This window comes from Anser anser, assembly GCF_964211835.1.
Source record: "Anser anser genome assembly, contig: HAP1_SCAFFOLD_439, whole genome shotgun sequence".
Taxonomy (NCBI): domain Eukaryota; kingdom Metazoa; phylum Chordata; class Aves; order Anseriformes; family Anatidae; genus Anser; species Anser anser.
The window spans coordinates 1-17,603 of NW_028153941.1; the positions used below are offsets into that span (position 1 = coordinate 1).

General features: G+C 72.6%; 1 protein-coding gene across 1 annotated transcript; it reads left to right on the top strand.

The window, feature by feature from the left end:
* Positions 1 to 810: 810 nt before the first annotated feature.
* Positions 811 to 16,854, top strand: SPTBN2 (spectrin beta, non-erythrocytic 2). The gene is given in 42 exon segments (XM_083853404.1): positions 811 to 1,003; positions 3,863 to 4,014; positions 5,010 to 5,183; positions 5,275 to 5,366; positions 5,454 to 5,534; positions 5,641 to 5,756; positions 5,848 to 5,960; positions 6,410 to 6,597; positions 6,703 to 6,820; positions 6,899 to 7,057; positions 7,161 to 7,463; positions 7,538 to 7,691; positions 7,812 to 8,682; positions 8,772 to 8,909; positions 8,995 to 9,751; positions 9,822 to 10,024; positions 10,093 to 10,183; positions 10,259 to 10,405; positions 10,490 to 10,753; positions 10,975 to 11,199; positions 11,290 to 11,379; positions 11,466 to 11,720; positions 11,808 to 11,938; positions 12,064 to 12,268; positions 12,348 to 12,722; positions 12,792 to 13,036; positions 13,117 to 13,255; positions 13,549 to 13,633; positions 13,737 to 13,930; positions 14,031 to 14,179; positions 14,665 to 14,740; positions 14,847 to 14,924; positions 14,927 to 14,977; positions 14,979 to 15,061; positions 15,980 to 16,005; positions 16,008 to 16,079; positions 16,082 to 16,113; positions 16,115 to 16,152; positions 16,261 to 16,303; positions 16,401 to 16,484; positions 16,486 to 16,557; positions 16,559 to 16,854. Coding segments are annotated over 42 exon segments (7,092 nt in total). The 5' UTR covers positions 811 to 858; the 3' UTR covers positions 16,637 to 16,854.
* The last annotated feature ends 749 nt before the right edge of the window (positions 16,855 to 17,603 follow it).

A 17,603-nucleotide genomic window follows, 5' to 3' on the forward strand; every position in this document is an offset into this window, starting at 1 on the left:
GGGCCGGGACCCCCGGGATGCTGCTGGGGCCTTTTTGGGGCACCCCCATCCCTTTCCCGGGGGGGTTCCCTCAGGTCTGGGGGGGGTCTCTTGGGTCTGGGGGGGGGGTTCCCTTGGGTTTAGAGTGATCCCCCCAGGTTTTGGGGGTCCCCCCCCCGGGTTTTAGGGTCCCCCCCCGGGTTCTGGGGGCCCCCCCCCGGGTTTTGGGATCCCCCTTGGGTTTTAGGCCCCCCCCCCGGGTTTTGGGGTCCCCCCCCGGGTTTTGGGGGTCCCCCCCTTAGGTTTTGGGATCCCCCTTGGGTTTTGGGGCCTCCCCCTGGTTTTGGGGGTCCACCCCCTTGGGTTTTAGGGTCCCCCCCCACGTTTTGGGATCCCCCCAGGTTTCTGGGGGTCCCCCCCTTGGGTTTTGGGGGTCCCCCCGGGTTTTGGGGGTCCCCTCCTGGGTTTGGGGATCCCCCTTGGGTTTTAGGGTCCCCCCTGTTTTTTGGGGGTCCCCCCCCCTTGGGTTTTAGGGTCCCCCCCCCTGGGTTTTAGGGTCCCCCCCCTTGGGTTTTGGGGGTCCCCCCCGGGGTTTTGGGATCCCCCTTGGGTTTTAGGGCTCCCCCCTAGTTTTGGGGGTCCCCCCCCCTGGGTTTTAGGGTCCCCCCCCCTGGGTTTTAGGGTCCCCCCCCTGGGTTTTAGGGTCCCCCCCCTTGGGTTTTGGGGGTCCCCCCCGGGGTTTTGGGATCCCCCTTGGGTTTTAGCCCCCCCCCCCCCCGGGTTTTGGGGGTTTCCCCTTGGTTTTTGGGGTTACCTGGTGGGCGGGGGGGTGTCACGGTGCGCGCCCCCCCCCTCACGGCGGTGCCCGCAGGCGCGGCCATGCTGTCCCCGACGGACTACGACAGCCTGGAGATCCAGCAGCAGTACAGCGACGTCAACAACCGCTGGGACGACGGCGACGACTGGGAGCATGAGGGCAGCTCCGCGCGCCGCTTCGAGCGCTCCCGCATCAAGGCCCTGGCCGGTACGGGGCCGGGGGGGGGCGGGGGGGGTGTGCGTGCGCGCACACGCGTGTGAGCGGGCAGCCGTGCGCACCGCCGCCGCGCGCCTACGTGCGGACACGGGCACGGCGCGGTGCACGGAAAGGAGCGTGGGTGGACGCGCGTGCAAAGGGACGCGTGTGCACACCGGCGCGGCCGCTTGCACGCGCGTGTGTGCCGTTTGCACGCGTGCACGTGCCGGGATGCGCACACGTGTGCGCGGAGGGGGGCGCGTGTGGGTAGGCGTGCACGCGGGGTCGTAGGGATAGGTGTGCAAACACTCCTGTGCGCGTGCGGAGAGGTGCGCGTGCGCACAGGCTCAGGAGCGTGTGGATACATTCGTGCACGCGCACGAGTCTATCCACGCGTCCACAAGTCTGCACGTGCACACGGATTCATGCACACGCACGCTGACTCGTGAACGTGTGGATGGAGTCGTGCACGTGCACGCAGATCCGTGCACACGCACGCAGACTTGTGCACGTGTGGATAGACTCGTGAACGCAGATCCGTGCACACGCACGCAGACATGTGAACATGTGGATAGACTCGTGCACGTGCACGCAGATCCTTGCACACGCACGCAGACTCGTGCACGTGTGGATAGACTCGTGCACGTGCACGCAGATCCTTGCACACGCACACAGACTCGTGCACGTGTGGATAGACTCGTGCACGTGCACGCAGATCCGTGCACACGCACGCAGACTCGTGCACGTGTGGATAGACTCGTGCACGTGCACGCAGATCCTTGCACACACACACAGACTTGTGTACGTGTGGATAGACTCGTGCACGTGCACGCAGATCCGTGCACACGCATGCAGACTCGCGAGTGTGCAGAGAGATGCGTGTGAGGACAGACGTGCAAACGGACTTGTGCGTGCGTGACAAGTGCACGCGCACGGCCTCGTGCACGTGCGGGTGGGTGTGCACGTGCACAGCCTCGTGAGTGTGCAGACAGATGCGTACGTGCACACACACTCGTGCCCGCGCAGGTAGGCGTGCACGTAGACCTGTGCGCGTGCGGGTAGACGTGCGCACAGACTCGTGAGTGCGCCAAGAGGCGCGAGTGTGCGTAGATGTGCGCTCACACGCTTGTACGCGTAACAAACGGACCCGCGCGTGCGCAGACGTGCGTGCGCACACACGCGTGCGAACGGCCGTGCACAGGGCCCTGCACACGCGCGCACGCGGCCGCGTACACACGCAGGTGCACGCGCACACCTGCGCACGCGTGCCCGCTCGCGTGCAACCGAGCTCGCAGCTGCACCAACCCGCACCCCCCCCGTGTCCCCGTGCCCCCCCCCCGTGTCCCCGTGCACACTCACGTCCCCGTGCCCCCCCCCCGTGCCCCCGTGCACACTCACGTCCTCGTGCCCGCGCACGCCCGCCGTGGCCCCGCCGCCGCCGCCCGACCGGTTCTGGGCCGAGCCCGGCGCCGCCCGGCCCCGCGCTGCTGCCGCCGCTGCCCCCCCCTCCCCAGGGTGTCCTCCCCCACCCCACCCCGTTTATCGCCCCCCCCCCCCCGAGCCCCCCGCCATGGCCGCGCGCCCCCCCGGCAGCCCCCCGCTGTCCCCCGCCGCCTTCGCCAGCCCGGCCCCGCACGGCAGCGTCCTGGAGGGGCGCTTCAAGCAGCTGCAAGGTGAGACGGGGGGGGGACACGACGGGGCCCCCCCACCTCCCCAGGACCCCCCCCACCTCCCCAGGGCCCCCCCACCTCCCCAGGACCCCCCCCACCCCTCCCCAGAACCCCCCCACCTCCCAGAACCCCCCACTAACCTTCCCAGGACCCCCCCAACCTTCTACCCAACCCCCCCCCCGTAAGTCCCTGCAGGACCCCGCACCTCCCCGATCCCCCCCCCCAATTCCCCTCTGTGCCCCCCCCGCCCCACTTCACGCCCCCCCCCCCGGCCCTATAGGGTCAATTCTGCGGCCCCCGGAGACTGAAAATCACCCTGCCCCCCCCCCCCGACCCTAAGACCCCCCCCTTATTCCCGTCCCCCCCCTACACCTCACCTGTGCCCCCCCCCCCTCTCCCCAACACCCTTCAGGCGCCCCGGGGGGCTTCCCCGAACCCGCCCCCCCCCCGTGCCCCCCCCCAGTCCCTGTGGGCCCTTTGGGTTCCCACGGGCGGCCCCGAAACCGCCTCTCCCCCCCCCCCCCCCGCCGCCCCCGGACCCCGAAACCGGCACACCCAGCCCGTGGGGTGACGCTCCCCGCCCGCCGCCCCCGGGCGCGCGGCTCTCCCGCGGCACTTTTTTTTTTGGGGGGGGGGACAAGCATTTTTTTTCGGGGGGGCCACACATTTTTGGGCAGGGGGGGGGCACACGCGTGTGCGCTGTGCTCACGCTCGCGTGCCCGTGCTTGTGCGAGCTGGCTTGCGAGCGCCCGGCGCTTGCAGCCCCCCCCCCCCCCCCCAAATCCACCCCTAATGGCCCCAAAGCCCCCCCCCCCGTGGCCCCCAAAGCCCCCCCCCGCCCCCCAAATCTCCCCCCCCGTGGCCCCCAAGCCCCCCCACGGCCCGGCCCCAAATCCTCTTACTGCTAATCCGGGGCTGGTGCCGGGCACGGCCGTCGCGGGGAGCCGAGCGCCCTCCTTGGGGGGGGGGTCCCCGTGGAATTGGGGGGGGGGGAGACCTTGGAGGGGGGTGGGTCAGAGCTGCCCCCCCGGGGGGCTCAGTTTAGGGTTCGGATTAGGGTTAGGGTCCCCGGGTGCTCTCCCGGCGCCGTGCTGCGCTGTTTGCCCCCCCCCCCCCATGGCGGGGGTCCCGCTGTGCCCCCCCCCCCCTCAATTTTTGCCTTGGGGGGGGGGGTCTCACGGCGGTGTCGCCCCCCCCCCAGACGAGCGGGAGGCGGTGCAGAAGAAAACCTTCACCAAGTGGGTGAACTCGCACCTGGCGCGCGGCACCTGCCGCCTCGGGGACCTCTACAGCGACCTGCGGGACGGCCGCATGCTGCTGCGCCTGCTCGAGGTGCTCTCGGGGGAGCAGCTGGTGAGTGGGGGTGTGGGGGGGGGCACGGCCGGGCAGCCCCCTCCCCAAAGCCCCTGGGACCCCCGGGGCCCTCTCCTCCCGGTGTCCCCGTCCCCCGGTGTCCCCATCCCTGTCCCCCCGGTGTCCCCATCCCCTTCGTGTCCCCATCCCCTTCGTGTCCCCATCTCCATCTCCCTGGTGTCCCCGTCCCCTTCATGTCCCCATCCCCTTCGTGTCCCCGTCCCCGTCCCCACAGTGTCCCCGTCCCAGTCTCCATGGTGTCCCCGTCCCCTTCGTGTCCCTGTCCCCACGGTGTCCCCGTCCCTGTCCCCATGGTGTCCCCGTCCCCTTCATGTCCCCGTCCCCATCTCCCTGGTGTCCCCGTCCCCCCGGTGTCCCCGTCCCAGTCTCCATGGCGTCTCTGTCCCCTTTGTGTCCCCGTCCCCGTCCCCACGGTGTCCCCGTCCCCACGGTGTCCCTGTCCCTGTCCCCCCGGTGTCCCTGTCCCCCCGGTGTCCCTGTCCCCCCGGTGTCCCCGTCCCCCCGGTGTCCCCATCCCTGTCCCCATGGTGTCCCCGTCCCCTTCATGTCCCCGTCGTCCCCATCTCCCTGGTGTCCCCATCCCCACGGTGTCCGTGTCCCCGTCCCCTTCGTGTCCCCGTCCCCTTCGTGTCCCCGTCCCCACGGTGTCCCCGTCCCCACGGTGTCCCCATCCCCGTCCCCATGGTGTCCCCATCCCTGTCCCCACGGTGTCCCTGTCCCCTTCATGTCCCCGTCCCCCCGGTGTCCCCGTCCCAGTCCCCATGATGTCCCCACGGCGTCCCCGCCCCCTCTCCCCTCCGTGTCCCCTTCCCCATCCCCTGGGCGTCCCCAGCCCCTTTTCCACGGTGCCTTCCCCACGACCCCGTTAACGCGGTGCCCCCATCCCCGGCCCTCCCTTTCTATCCCCGGACCCCCCCCCAAAATTAATCACGCCCCCCAAATTAATCACGCCCCCCCCCCCGCCCCGCGGCCAGCCCAAGCCCACCAAGGGCCGGATGCGGATCCACTGCCTGGAGAACGTGGACAAGGCGCTGCAGTTCCTCAAGGAGCAGCGCGTGCACCTGGAGAACGTCGGCTCGCACGACATCGTGGACGGCAACCACCGCCTGACGCTCGGCCTCGTCTGGACCATCATCCTGCGCTTCCAGGTCATTCTGCCCGTCCCGGGGGGTCCCGGTGCCTGGCCCGGGGGTCCCGGGGTGGGCAGGGGTCTCCTCACCGCGCCGTGCGCCCCCCCAGATTCAGGACATCAGCGTGGAGACAGAGGACAACAAGGAGAAGAAGTCGGCCAAGGACGCGCTGCTGCTCTGGTGCCAGATGAAGACGGCGGGGTGAGTGCCTGGGGGGGGTCCTGGGGGCGTCTCGAGGGTCCCGAGGGGGTCCTGGGGGGGTCCTGGGCTGAGTCCTCACCCTGGCAGGTACCAGAACGTGAACGTGCACAACTTCACCACGAGCTGGCGGGACGGGCTGGCCTTCAACGCCATCATCCACAAGCACAGGTGGGGCGCGCGAGGACGTCCCCGCGGGGCGGGGGACGCGGGGCAGGGATTCGGGGCGGGGGACGCGGGGCGGGGGACGCGGGTCCGAGGCTGTGCCGCTGCCCAGGCCGGACCTGGTGGACATGGAGGTGCTGCGGCGCTGCAACGCGCACTACAACCTGCAGAGCGCCTTCAACCTGGCCGAGCGCGAGCTGGGCCTCACCAAGCTGCTGGACCCCGAAGGTGAGCGCAGGGGCCCGGGGGGGGGGGCCCGGGGGGGTCCCGGGGGGGCTGTGGGGTTGTGGGGCCGCCCCACTCACCCCCTGGCCCCCAGACGTCAACGTGGACCAGCCGGACGAGAAGTCCATCATCACCTACGTGGCCACCTTCTACCACTACTTCTCCAAGATGAAGGCGCTGGCGGTGGAGGGGAAGCGCATCGGGAAGGTGCCCGGACGGACGGACAGACGGACGGGGGGTGGACAGACGGACGGAGGGACGGACGGAGGGGCGGACAGCGGGGCGAGCGGGCGGACAGACGGCAGGGGGCAGGCGGACGGACGGAGGGAAGGGGAGGGAGGAGGCGGACGGCCGGGGGGACGAGGAGGCAGAGCGATGGAGAAACGAGCGGGCGGACGGACGGGGGGGGGGGGTGGACGGACGGACAGACGGACAAGGGGTGGACGGACGGACGGACAAGGGGGGAGGGAGGACGCGCGAGACGAGCAGCTCGAGGAAGGGGGGGCGGGCGACGGGCGGGCAGACGGACAGCTGGACGGGGAAGGCGAGGCGGGGCGGCTCGGCCAGATGGCCGCCGGGATGAGCGGAGAGGCAGCAGATGGGCGGGCGGACGGACGGACAGACGGACGGACGGACGGAGGGACGGACGCCCGCAGGTGCTGGACGCGGCGCTGGAGGCGGAGCAGCTGGTGGAGAAGTACGAGACGCTGGCGGGCGAGCTGCTGGGCTGGATCGAGCGGACCATCCTCACCCTCAACGACCGGCAGCTGGCCAACGCGCTGCCCGGCGTGCAGAACCAGCTGCAGGCCTTCAACACCTACCGCACGGTGGAGAAGCCCCCCAAGTGAGCCCCCCCCCCCCCAGCCCCCCGTGGGATCCGCGCCCCCCCCCAGCCCCAGCAGGGCCGCGGACCCCCCCCGGGGGCTCAGCGCCGCCTCCGCGCCCCCAGGTTCATGGAGAAGGGCAACCTGGAGGTGCTGCTCTTCACCATCCAGAGCCGCATGCGCGCCAACAACCAGAAGGTGTTCGTGCCGCGCGAGGGGAAGCTCATCTCCGACATCAACAAGGTTTGGCGAGGAGGGGGGCAGCGCCGCGGCCGTGCCGGGAGCCGACCCCCACCCCCGTCCCGGTGCCCGTCCCCGCAGGCCTGGGAGCGGCTGGAGAAAGCGGAGCACGAGCGGGAGCTGGCGCTGCGCACCGAGCTGATCCGGCAGGAGAAGCTGGAGCAGCTGGCGGCTCGCTTCGACCGCAAGGCGGCCATGCGGGAGACGTGGCTGAGCGAGAACCAGCGCCTCGTCTCCCAGGTGCCGCCGCCGCCGCCCCTTCCTGTCCGCCGCCCCCTCGCCGCGTCCGGCGGCGTCCCCGCGCCCGTCCTCACCCCCCTCCGTCCCCTCCTTACCCCCCCAGGACAACTTCGGGAGCGACATGTCAGCCGTGGAGGCGGCGGTGCGCAAGCACGAGGCCATCGAGACCGACATCGTGGCCTACAGCGAGCGGGTGCAGGCGGTGAGCGCGGTGGCGGCCGAGCTGGAGGCCGAGCGCTACCACGACGTCCGCCGCGTCCTGGCCCGCCGCGACAACGTGGCGCGGCTCTGGGACTTCCTGCGGCAGCTGGTGGCCGCCCGCCGCGAGCGGCTGCTGCTGCACCTCGAGCTGCAGAAGATGCTGCAGGACCTGGCGCACCTGGCGGGGTGGATGGAGGAGATGAAGGTAGCGGGCGGGCGGGCAGGGGGCGGCCCCCCCCACCCCCCGATGCTTTTTTTTTTACTCCCGCCCCCCCGCAGGGCCGGCTGCAGTCGCAGGATTTCGGGAAGCACCTGCACGGGGTGGACGACCTGCTGCAGATCCACGCGCTGGTGGAGGCCGACATCGCGGCGCAGGCGGAGCGGGTGCGGGCGGTGAGCGCCGCGGCCCAGCGCTTCGCCCTGCCCGGAGAGGGTGAGTGCGGCCCGGGGTGGCGGGGGGAGGCCAGGGCCCCCCCCCCGAGACCCCCGAGCCCGGCCTGGTGGCCGCAGCCGGAGCCGCAGAGGCGCAGGGAGCTGACGGAGCTGCCCGCAGGCTACAAGCCCTGCGAGCCGGAGGTGGTGCGGGAGCGCGTGGCCACGCTGGAGCTGCGGTACCGGGAGCTGGTGGAGCTGGCGGGGCAGCGGCGGGCCAAGCTGGAGGAGTCGCGGCGCTTCTGGAAGTTCTTCTGGGACACGGGGGAGGAGGAGGCCTGGATGCGGGAGCAGGAGCGGCTCCTCTCCTCCGAGGACGTGGGCAGGGACCTGACCAGCTCCCTGCGCCTGCTGAGCCAGCACGCGGCCTTCCGCGACGAGCTGAGCGGGCGCGCGGGGCCGCTGCAGCAGGCGCTGGCGCGGGGCCGCGGGCTGGCGGGCGAGGGGCACCCGCGGGCGCGCGAGGTGGGCGAGCGCGTGCGGGAGGTGGAGGGCCGCTGGCGGGCGCTGGGCGAGCTGGCGGACGAGCGCGAGCGGCGCCTGCGGGACGCCGCCGGCCTCTTCCAGTTCCAGGCGGAGGCGGCCGACGTGGAGGCCTGGCTGGAGGACGCCCTGCGCCTGGCCTCCAGCCCCGAGCTGGGCCACGACGAGTACTCCACGCGCAGCCTGGCCCGGCAGCACCGCGAGGTGCAGGAGGAGGTGCGCAGCCACCGCCCCGCCATCGCCGCCCTCCACGAGCAAGCCGGAGCCCTGCCGCCCGCCTTCGCCGGCGCTCCCGGTGTGGCCGGGCGGCTGCCGGCGCTGGAGCGGCGCTACCAGGAGCTGGCGGCGCAGACGGAGCGCCGGCGGCAGGAGCTGCAGGACGCCCTCAGCCTCTACACCATGCGCAGCGAGGCGGACGCCTGCGGGCTCTGGGTGGGCGAGAAGGAGCAGTGGCTGCACGCCCTGCTCGTCCCCGACAAGCTGGAGGACCTGGAGGTGGTGCAGCAACGGTGAGCGCGGCCTCCGCCCCGCCGGGGCCTCCCCCCTGCCCGCCCCCGGAGGCCGCCCGGGTCCTCACCTCGTCCGTCGCCGCCCGCAGGTTCGAGACGCTGGAGCCGGAGATGAACAACCTGGCGTCCCGCGTCGCCGCCGTCAACCGCATCGCCGACCAGCTGCTGGCCACCGACCAGCGCAACCAGGAGAGCATCCGGGCCACCCGCGAGCAGCTCAACGCCAGGTGGGGGCGGGCGGGGGGGGGCGTCCCGGGACGCTGTGGGGGCTGCAGGAGGGCTCGGCCATCCCCTGACCCCGCTGCCGCGCAGGTGGGAGCGGTTCCGCGCGCTGGCCGACCAGAAGAAGGAGGCGCTGACCTCGGCGCTGAACATCCAGAACTACCACCTGGAGTGCAACGAGACCACGTCGTGGATGCGGGAGAAGACGAAGGTGATCGAGTCGACGCAAGGGCTGGGCAACGACCTGGCCGGCGTGATGGCCCTGCAGCGCAAGCTCTCGGGCATGGAGCGCGACCTGGAGGCCATCGAGGGCAAGGTGCGGGACCTGCGGGCCGAGGCGGAGAAGCTGGCGGCCGAGCACCCGGAGCAAGCGCCCGCCATCCTGGAGCGGCTGGCGGCCATCGAGGCGGTGTGGGACGAGCTGTGCCGCTGCCTGCGGCGGCGCGAGGAGTCGCTGGGGGAGGCCAGCAAGCTGCAGGGCTTCCTGCGGGACCTGGCCGCCTTCCAGGCCTGGCTGTCCCGCACCCAGACGGCCGTGGCTTCCGAGGACGTGCCGGCCACCCTGGCCGAGGCCGAGCGGCTGCTGAGCCAGCACGAGAGCATCCGCAAGGAGATCGCCCACTACGGCGACGACTACCGCAGCACGCGGGCGGTGGGCCGGGAGGTGACGCGGGGGCAGACGGACGCGCAGCACGTCTTCCTGCACCAGCGCCTGGAGGCCCTGGACACGGGCTGGGAGGAGCTGGGGCGGATGTGGGAGAACCGCCACCACCTCCTCTCCCAAGCCTTCGCCTTCCAGCTCTTCCTCCGCGACTCCAAGCAGGTCGAGGGCGTCCTCAGCACCCAGGTGAGCAGCCGGGGAGGCGGCGGCGGCGGCGGCACCGGGGCACGGCGGTGACGCCCCGCGTTGCGCGCAGGAGTACGCCCTGTCGCACAGCGAGATGCCCAGCACGCTGCAGGGCGCTGAGGCCTCCGTCAAGAAGCACGAGGACTTCATGGCCACCATGGAGGCCAGCGGCGAGCGCGTGCAGGGGCTGGTGGCCGCCGGCCGCAAGCTGGTGGCCGAGGGCAGCCTGCACGCCGACAAGGTGCAGGAGACGGTGGACTCGGTGGAGAGCAGGTGAGGGACCCCGCGGCCCGGCGCTGAGTGCTGGGCGCCCCCCGGTCCTCACCCCGGCCCTGCTGCAGGCACAAGAGGAACCGGGAGGCGGCCCAGGAGCTGCTGGGGCGGCTGCGGGACAACTGGGAGCTGCAGCGGTTCCTGCAGGACGGGCAGGAGGTGAGCACGGGATGGGGCGGGACAGGATGAGCGGGGCACGGTGTCACGGTCCCGACCCCGCTCCTCCCCTGGCAGCTCACGCTCTGGATCGACGAGAAGATGCTGACGGCCCAGGACGTGTCCTACGACGAAGCCCGCAACCTGCACACCAAGTGGCAGAAGCACCAGGCCTTCGCCGCCGAGCTGGCCTCCAACAAGGGTTGGCTGGACAAGATGGGCAAGGTTGGGACCGGGACGAAGCCGGGGAGGGGGAGGGGGCCGGGCTGCCCCCCGCCGCGTCCCCGCTGACCCCAGCGTCCGTCCCAGGAGGGCCAGCAGCTGGCGGCGGCGAAGCCGGAGCTGGGGGCGGTGGTGACGGAGAAGCTGGCGGCGCTGCGGGGGCTGTGGGACGAGCTGGAGTCGACGACGCGGACGAAGGCGCGGCGCCTCTTCGACGCCAACCGCGCCGAGCTGTGCGCCCAGTCCTGCGCGGCGCTGCGGGGCTGGCTGGCGGGCGTGCGCGCCCAGCTGCGCTCCGACGACTACGGCAAGGACCTGACCAGCGTCAACATCCTGCTCAACAAGCAGCAGGTCGGCGCGGGGAGACGGGGAGGAGGGAAGCGGGGAAACGGGGCGCGGGGAGACGGGGGGCGTGAGATCGCCGCAGGGACGTGGGGCGCGGGGTTTTGGGCGCACGGGGTCGTATGCACAAGGGGCAGGGGTTCGGGCAGGGGCGCGCAGACCTGGGCAGCCGAAAGAAGGGGGGCAAAGCTGATGGGGTGCCCCGGGGCACTGCCGCTCACCCCGTGCAGATGCTGGAGAAGCAGACGGCCGTGCGGGAGAAGGAGGTGGAGGCAATCCGGGCGCAGGCGCAGGCCCTCAGCCACGAGGACGCCAGCGCGGCCGAGGTGCAGGGGCAGGTGCGCGCCGTGGAGGAGCAGTTCCTGGGGCTGCGGGAGCCGCTCCGCGAGCGCCGCCGCAAGCTGCTGGCCTCCAAGGAGGAGCACCAGTTCAACCGCGACCTGGAGGACGAGATCGTGAGTGGCCGGAGCAGGGGGGGGAGCCCCGCAGCCCCCCGGGGGGGTCCCGCCGCCGCCGCCGTCGCCCTGACCCCTCTGTCCCCGCAGCTGTGGGTGAAGGAGCGCAGACCCCTGGCCGTCTCCACCGACCACGGCAAGGACCTGCCCTCGGTCCAGCTGCTCATCAAGAAGAACCAGGTGGGGTCGGGGGGGCCGCTGCGCTGCGGGAGGGGGTCCGGCCACGGCAGGACACCCAGGCTCGCGTCGCCTTCCCCCTCCTGCAGACGCTGCAGAAGGAGCTGCAGGGCCACGAGCCGCGAGTGGAGGAGCTGCTGGGGCGGCGCGGGGGGCTGGCGCGCCCGGCCGAGCGGGTGCGGGAGCTGCGGGAGGCCTGGCAGGAGCTGCGGCTGCAGGCGGAGCTGCGGCACCAGCGCCTGGAGCGCGCCCACGCCGCCCAGCAGTTCTACTGCGACGCCGCCGAGGCCGAGGCCTGGATGGGCGAGCAGGAGCTGCACATGATGTCCCAGGAGAAGGCCAAGGTACGGCCCCGGGGGGGGGTCGGGGGGGTCCCGTATCCCCCAGTGCCCCCCCTCTGGACCCCGTCCTGAGCCGCTGTGCCCTGCCAGGACGAGCTGAGCGCCCAGGCCATGGTGAGCAAGCACCTGGTGCTGGAGCAGGCGCTGCGGGACTACGCGCACACCGTGCACCAGCTCTCCGTGCAGAGCCGCGACATGGTGGCCGCCGGGCACCCCGAGAGGTGGGCGCCGGCCCCCCCACGTCCCCGCTGCCGCCTCCCTTCCCCTCCCGCCTCACCCCGGGGGGGGGGTCGTCCCCCGGCCCCGCGCGCCCCCACCCCTCCCCTGACGCCCGGCGTGCCCGCAGCGAGCGCCTGACGCTGCGCCAGGGCCAGGTGGACAAGCTGTACGCCAGCCTGAAGGACCTGGCGGAGGAGCGGCGGGCCAAGCTGCAGGAGCACCAGCGGCTCTGCCAGCTCAAGCGCGACGTGGACGACCTGGAGCAGTGGATCTCGGAGCGGGAGGTGGTGGCCGCCTCCCACGAGCTGGGCCAGGACTACGAGCACGTCACGGTGCGGCGCGGGGCTGGCGGCGGGGACGCCCCCGTGGCCCCGCCGCGTCCCCGACGCGTGCCCCTGACCTCCCCGGCAGATGCTGCGGGACAAATTCCGGGAGTTCTCGCGGGACACGAGCAGCATCGGGCAGGAGCGCGTGGACGGCGTCAACGGGCTGGCGGACGCGCTGATCGCGGCGGGGCACTCGGAGAACGCCACGGTGGCCGAGTGGAAGGACGGGCTGAACGAGGCGTGGGCCGACCTGCTGGAGCTGATCGACACGCGCTCCCAGATGCTGGCGGCCTCCTACGAGCTGCACCGCTTCTACCACGACGCCCGCGAGACCCTGGCGCAGGTGCAGCACAAGCAGAAGCAGCTGCCGGACGAGGTGGGGCGCGACCTGAACACGGCCGAGGCCATGCAGCGCATGCACACCACCTACGAGCACGACATCCAGGCGCTGAGCGCCCAGGTGAGCCCGCGGCGCGGCGTTTGGCGCGGCGCGGCACGGCGCGGCGCGGCCTCACCTCTTCGCCCGCAGGTCCGTCAGGTGCAGGAGGACGCGGCGCGGCTGGAGAAGGCGTACGCCGGCGAGAAGGCGGCCGACATCCGGCGGCACGAGCGGGCGGTGAGCGAGGCGTGGGCCGAGCTGCGCGGCAGCAGCCAGGGCCGCCGCCGGCTGCTCCTCGACACCGTGGACAAGTTCCGCTTCCTGCGCGCCGTGCGCGACCTGCTGCTCTGGATGGACGGCGTCCGCCTGCAGATCGAGGGCCAGGAGCGCCCGCGGTGAGGGGGGCGGCCGCGGGGGGGGGAACGGGGATGCGGCGGCGGTGCTGAGCCCGTCCCCGTCCCCGCGGGTGGCGCAGGGACGTGTCCTCGGCCGACCTGGTCATCAAGAACCACCAGAGCATCAAGGCGGAGGTGGAGGCGCGGGCCGACAGCTTCGATGCGTGCGTGGCCATGGGCACCGCGCTGCTGGACAAGGGGCACTACGCGGCCGACAAGGTGCCCCTGGCCCCGCGTCCGCGTCCCCATCCCCGTGTCCTTGCCCCCGTTCTATCCCCTCCCCGTGTCCCCCGTCCCCGTATCCGTGTCCCTGTCCCCCCTCGTTCGCTCTTGTCCCTATTTTGTCCCCATCCCCGTATCCCCATCCCCTCCTGTCCCCATCCCCTCGTGTATTCCCACCCCCCAGCCCCGACCCCTTCATCCCCTCCTCACATCCCCATGTATCTCCCTGTCCCCACGTCCCTGTTTTTATGCCCCCCCCCGTCCCCCCCACGCTCACCGCTCGCCCCCAGATCTCGGAGAAGCTCTCGCAGCTCCAGGAGCGCCGCAAGGACATCGGGGAGCGCTGGAAGGAGAAGATGGACTGGCTGCAGATCGGTGAGCGCGGCGCGGGGGGGCCGGGGCGGGGAGGAGACGAGGGGGGGGTCCCGGCCCCCCTCCCCAGCGGCCCCACGCTCCCCCCCCCCCGGTGTCCCCGCAGTGCTGGAGGTGCTGATGTTCGGGCGGGACGCGGGCATGGCCGAGGCCTGGCTGGCCAGCCAGGAGCCCATCGTGCGCTCGGAGCTGGGCGGCAGCGTGGCCGAGGTGGAGAACCTCATCAAGCGCCACCAGGGCTTCCAGAAGGCGGCCGCCGCCTGGGAGGAGCGCTTCGCCGCGCTCGAGCGCCTCACCACGGTGAGGGGGGGGGGGGGGGGGAGAGGCCGGGACCCCCCCCTCGGGGGTTAAGGGGGTGCTGACACCCCCCCCCCGTGCGCCCCCCATCCCCGTTTTATAGCTGGAGGAGAAGGAGCGGCGGCGGCGCGAGGAGGAGGAGGCGAGGAAGAGGCGGCCGCCCACGCCCCCCCTGCAGCCTGAGGCCGGGGGGGTCCCCGCGGTGCCCCCCCCCGGGGCCCAGAACGGGTTGGGGACGGGGGAGCCGCAGCGGTGAGGGGGGGGGGGGCGGGTCGGGGATTTGGGGGGGGTCACGGGAGGGCGACGCTGCAGGGTGGGGGGTTGGGGGGGGGCTTGATGGGGAGGGGGGGATGGGGGTGGGGGGTTGGGGGAGGCTTGATGGGGAGGGGGGGATGGGGGTGGGGGGGTTGGGGGGGGGCTTAATGGGGAGGGGGGGATGGGGGTGGGGGGTTGGGGGGGGCTTAATGGGGAGGGGGGGATGGGGGTGGGGGGGTTGGGGGGGGCTTAATGGGGAGGGGGGGGTTGTGGGATCTGGGGGGTTGTGGGAAGGGACACCCTTGGGAGCGGGGGAAATGCAGTGCCCATGGGGTAAGTTTTTTTTTTTGGGGGGGGGGGGGATACAGAGGGGACACGGGGTCCAGGGGAAGGAGGGGACACCAGCGGGGTCCTGAGCCATGGGAGGGGGTCTTGGAGTGGGGGGGTCCCAACCCCCTGCCCACCCCTGTGCCCCCCCCCAGGGCCCCGGCCCTGCAGAGCCGCCTGCCCGAGGCGCCGGCCGTGAACGGGATCTGCCCCGACAGCGCCGCTGCCCCGGTAAAGCCCCCCCCCCCCCCCCCCAAAAATCATCCAAGCCCCCCCCAGATTCACCCCCCCCCTCCCCAAAAGGACCCACACCCCCCTTCCCCCCCCCCCCCCACAGGTGCCAGCGGGGCCAGCGCTGACCAACGGGGCACGGGAGCGAGGCCCCAGCCCGGGGGGGTCTCCCCGGGGACGCCCGCGGGGGGGCCCGCCCCCCCCGACCCTGCCCACGCGGCCACGCTGCCCCCCCGCCGCCCCCCCGGCCCCCGAGAGCCTGGAGGGCGGCCTCTGCCGCAAGCACGAGATGGAGGCGCAGGGCAAGAAGGCCCCCAACAGGTGAGGCCCCGCCCCTTGGGGGGGACACGCCCACGTAAGCCCCGCCCCCTTGGGGACACACCCACCCAGGCCCCGCCCCTTGGGGGGGACACGCCCCCGTAAGCCCCACCCCCTCGGGACACACCCATCCAGGCCCCGCCCCTTGGGGGGACACACCCATCCAGGCCCCGCCCCTTGGGGGGACACGCCCCCGTAAGCCCGCCCCCTCGGGACACACCCACCCGGGCCCGCCCCCTCGGGACACACCCATCCAGGCCCCGCCCCCTTGGGGGGACACGCCCACGAAGCCCCACCCCTCGGACACACCCATCCAGGCCCCACCCCTGCGCACACAAAATACGCCCCAAGTCCCCCCCATACGCAGCGTCACCCCCCACGACGTGCCCTGTCCCCCCGTTAAGCCGCGGTCCCCTCCCTATACACCGTGCCCCCCCCTACACCGTGCCCCCCCAATTACCCCACGCCCCCCAAAATACCCCCCGTGTACCCCAAAACCTGCCCCACGTCCCCTAAAATATGCCCCACGTACGCGGTGCCCCCCCCTTTAAGCCGCGTTCCCACCCCCACTACACCACGCCCCCGTTACCCCGCCGTGCCCCCCGTTACACCGCCGTGCCCCCCGTTACACCGCTGTGCCCCCCCATTACACCTCCCTGCCCCCCGTTACACCGCCGTGCCCCCCATTACACCGCCGTGCCCCCCCGTTACACCACCGTGCCCCCCATTACACCGCCACGCCCCCGTTACACCGCCGTGCCCCCCGTTACCCCGCCGTGCCCCCCGTTACACCGCCCTGCCCCCCGTTACACCGCCCTGCCCCCCGTTACACCGCCCTGCCCCCCGTTACACCCCCTCCCCCCCATTACACCCCGTCCCCCCCAAAATCCCCCCCCCCACTACGCCGCCCCCCCCCCCCAGGTCGTGGCAGAGCGTGTACTGCGTGCTGCGGGGGGCAGCCTCAGCTTCTACAAGGACGCCAAGAGCGCCAGCCACGGGGCCCCCCTACCACGGGAGCCCCCGCCAGCCTGCGCGGCGCCCACTGCCACCCCGCCCCTGGACTACAAGAAGCGCAAGCACGTCTTCAAGCTGGGGTACGGCGGGGGGGGGGTGCGGGGGGGGGGTCCAGAAGGGGTCCTGGGGGCATCCAAGGGGGTCCGGGGGGGTCCGGACCCCTCTGAGCCCTGTCCCCGTGCCCCCAGGCTGAGCGATGGCAAGGAGTACCTCTTCCAGGCCAAGGATGAGGTGAGATCGGGTACACGGGGGGGGTAAAAAAGGGGGGGGGGGGGCACACGCGTGTGCAGCGGTGCCACCGTGTGTGCCCCCCCTCCTCCTCCCGCAGGCGGAGATGAGCACCTGGCTGCGGGTGATCCACGCGGCTGCTGCCCTGGTCCCCGGGGGGCCGCGGGAGGGGGCGGGCAGCGGTGGTGCCGGGGGGGGGCAAGGGGATGACGAGGGCCATGAGCATGCCCCCCGCGCAGCCCCCCGCCCCCGAGGGCGCCCCCCCCGCTGCGAGCCCGCGAGGGGAAGGAGAAGGAGCGGGAGAAGCGCTTCAGCTTCTTCAAGAAGAACAAGTAGAGACGGGGGGGGGCCCCGAACCGGCCGAGCTGATGGAGGGACGCGGCTGGGGGCAGCACGGGGGGGGAGCGCGGGACCCCCCCCGCGCCGTCGTGCCTTCCCGTGCCCTGGGGTCCCCGCGTGCCCCCGCGTCCCGGTGATGTCCCCACGCTCACAGGAAGCGGCCGCCCAGCCGGCGGCGTCGCCCCTACCCCGAATAAAGAAAGAGGCTGCAGAGAGCCGCGGGCACGCGACTGCAACGGGGGACGGGGACGGGGTGGGGACGGGGACGGGGATGGGGACGGGGACGGGACGGACGGGGATGGGGACAGGGATGGGGACAGGATGAGAACAAGGACAGGGATGGGGATGGGATGGAGACGGGGATGGGAAGGGGGGTGGAGATGGGGACAGGGACAGTGATGAGGATGGAATGGGGTTGGGGACAAAGACAGGGACGGGACGGGATGGGATGGGGATGGGATGGGGACGGGATGGGGACGGGATGGGATGGGATGGGGATGGGGACGGGATGGGGATGGGATGGGGATGGGGACGGGATGGGGACGGGATGGGATGGGGACGGGATGGGCACGGGGCAGGACAAGGACAGATGGAGCTGGGCACGGGCGGCTGCGGTTGGGACCCCAGTGGATCACCGTGGATCACTCCAGCGCTCCCCCAGCAGGGCCCCCATGGATCCCTCCCCGCCCTGGTCCGGTGGCTCCCTGGCTGAGAGCCCTTCAGCCTCCCCGCCAGATCCCGACGGGTCCCTCCAGATCCCCCTGCAGGGCTCCCAAAGGATCTCTCCAGCCCCCCTCCGGCTCCCAGTGGATCCCCCCGGATCCCCCTGTCAGACCCCAGTGGATCCCTCCAGGTCCCCCATAGGGCTCCCAATGGATCCTTCCAGGGCCCCCCCCGCTCCCAATGGGTCCCCCCAGATCCCTCCATCAGTTACCAATGGATCCTTCCAGCCCCCTCCCCCCCC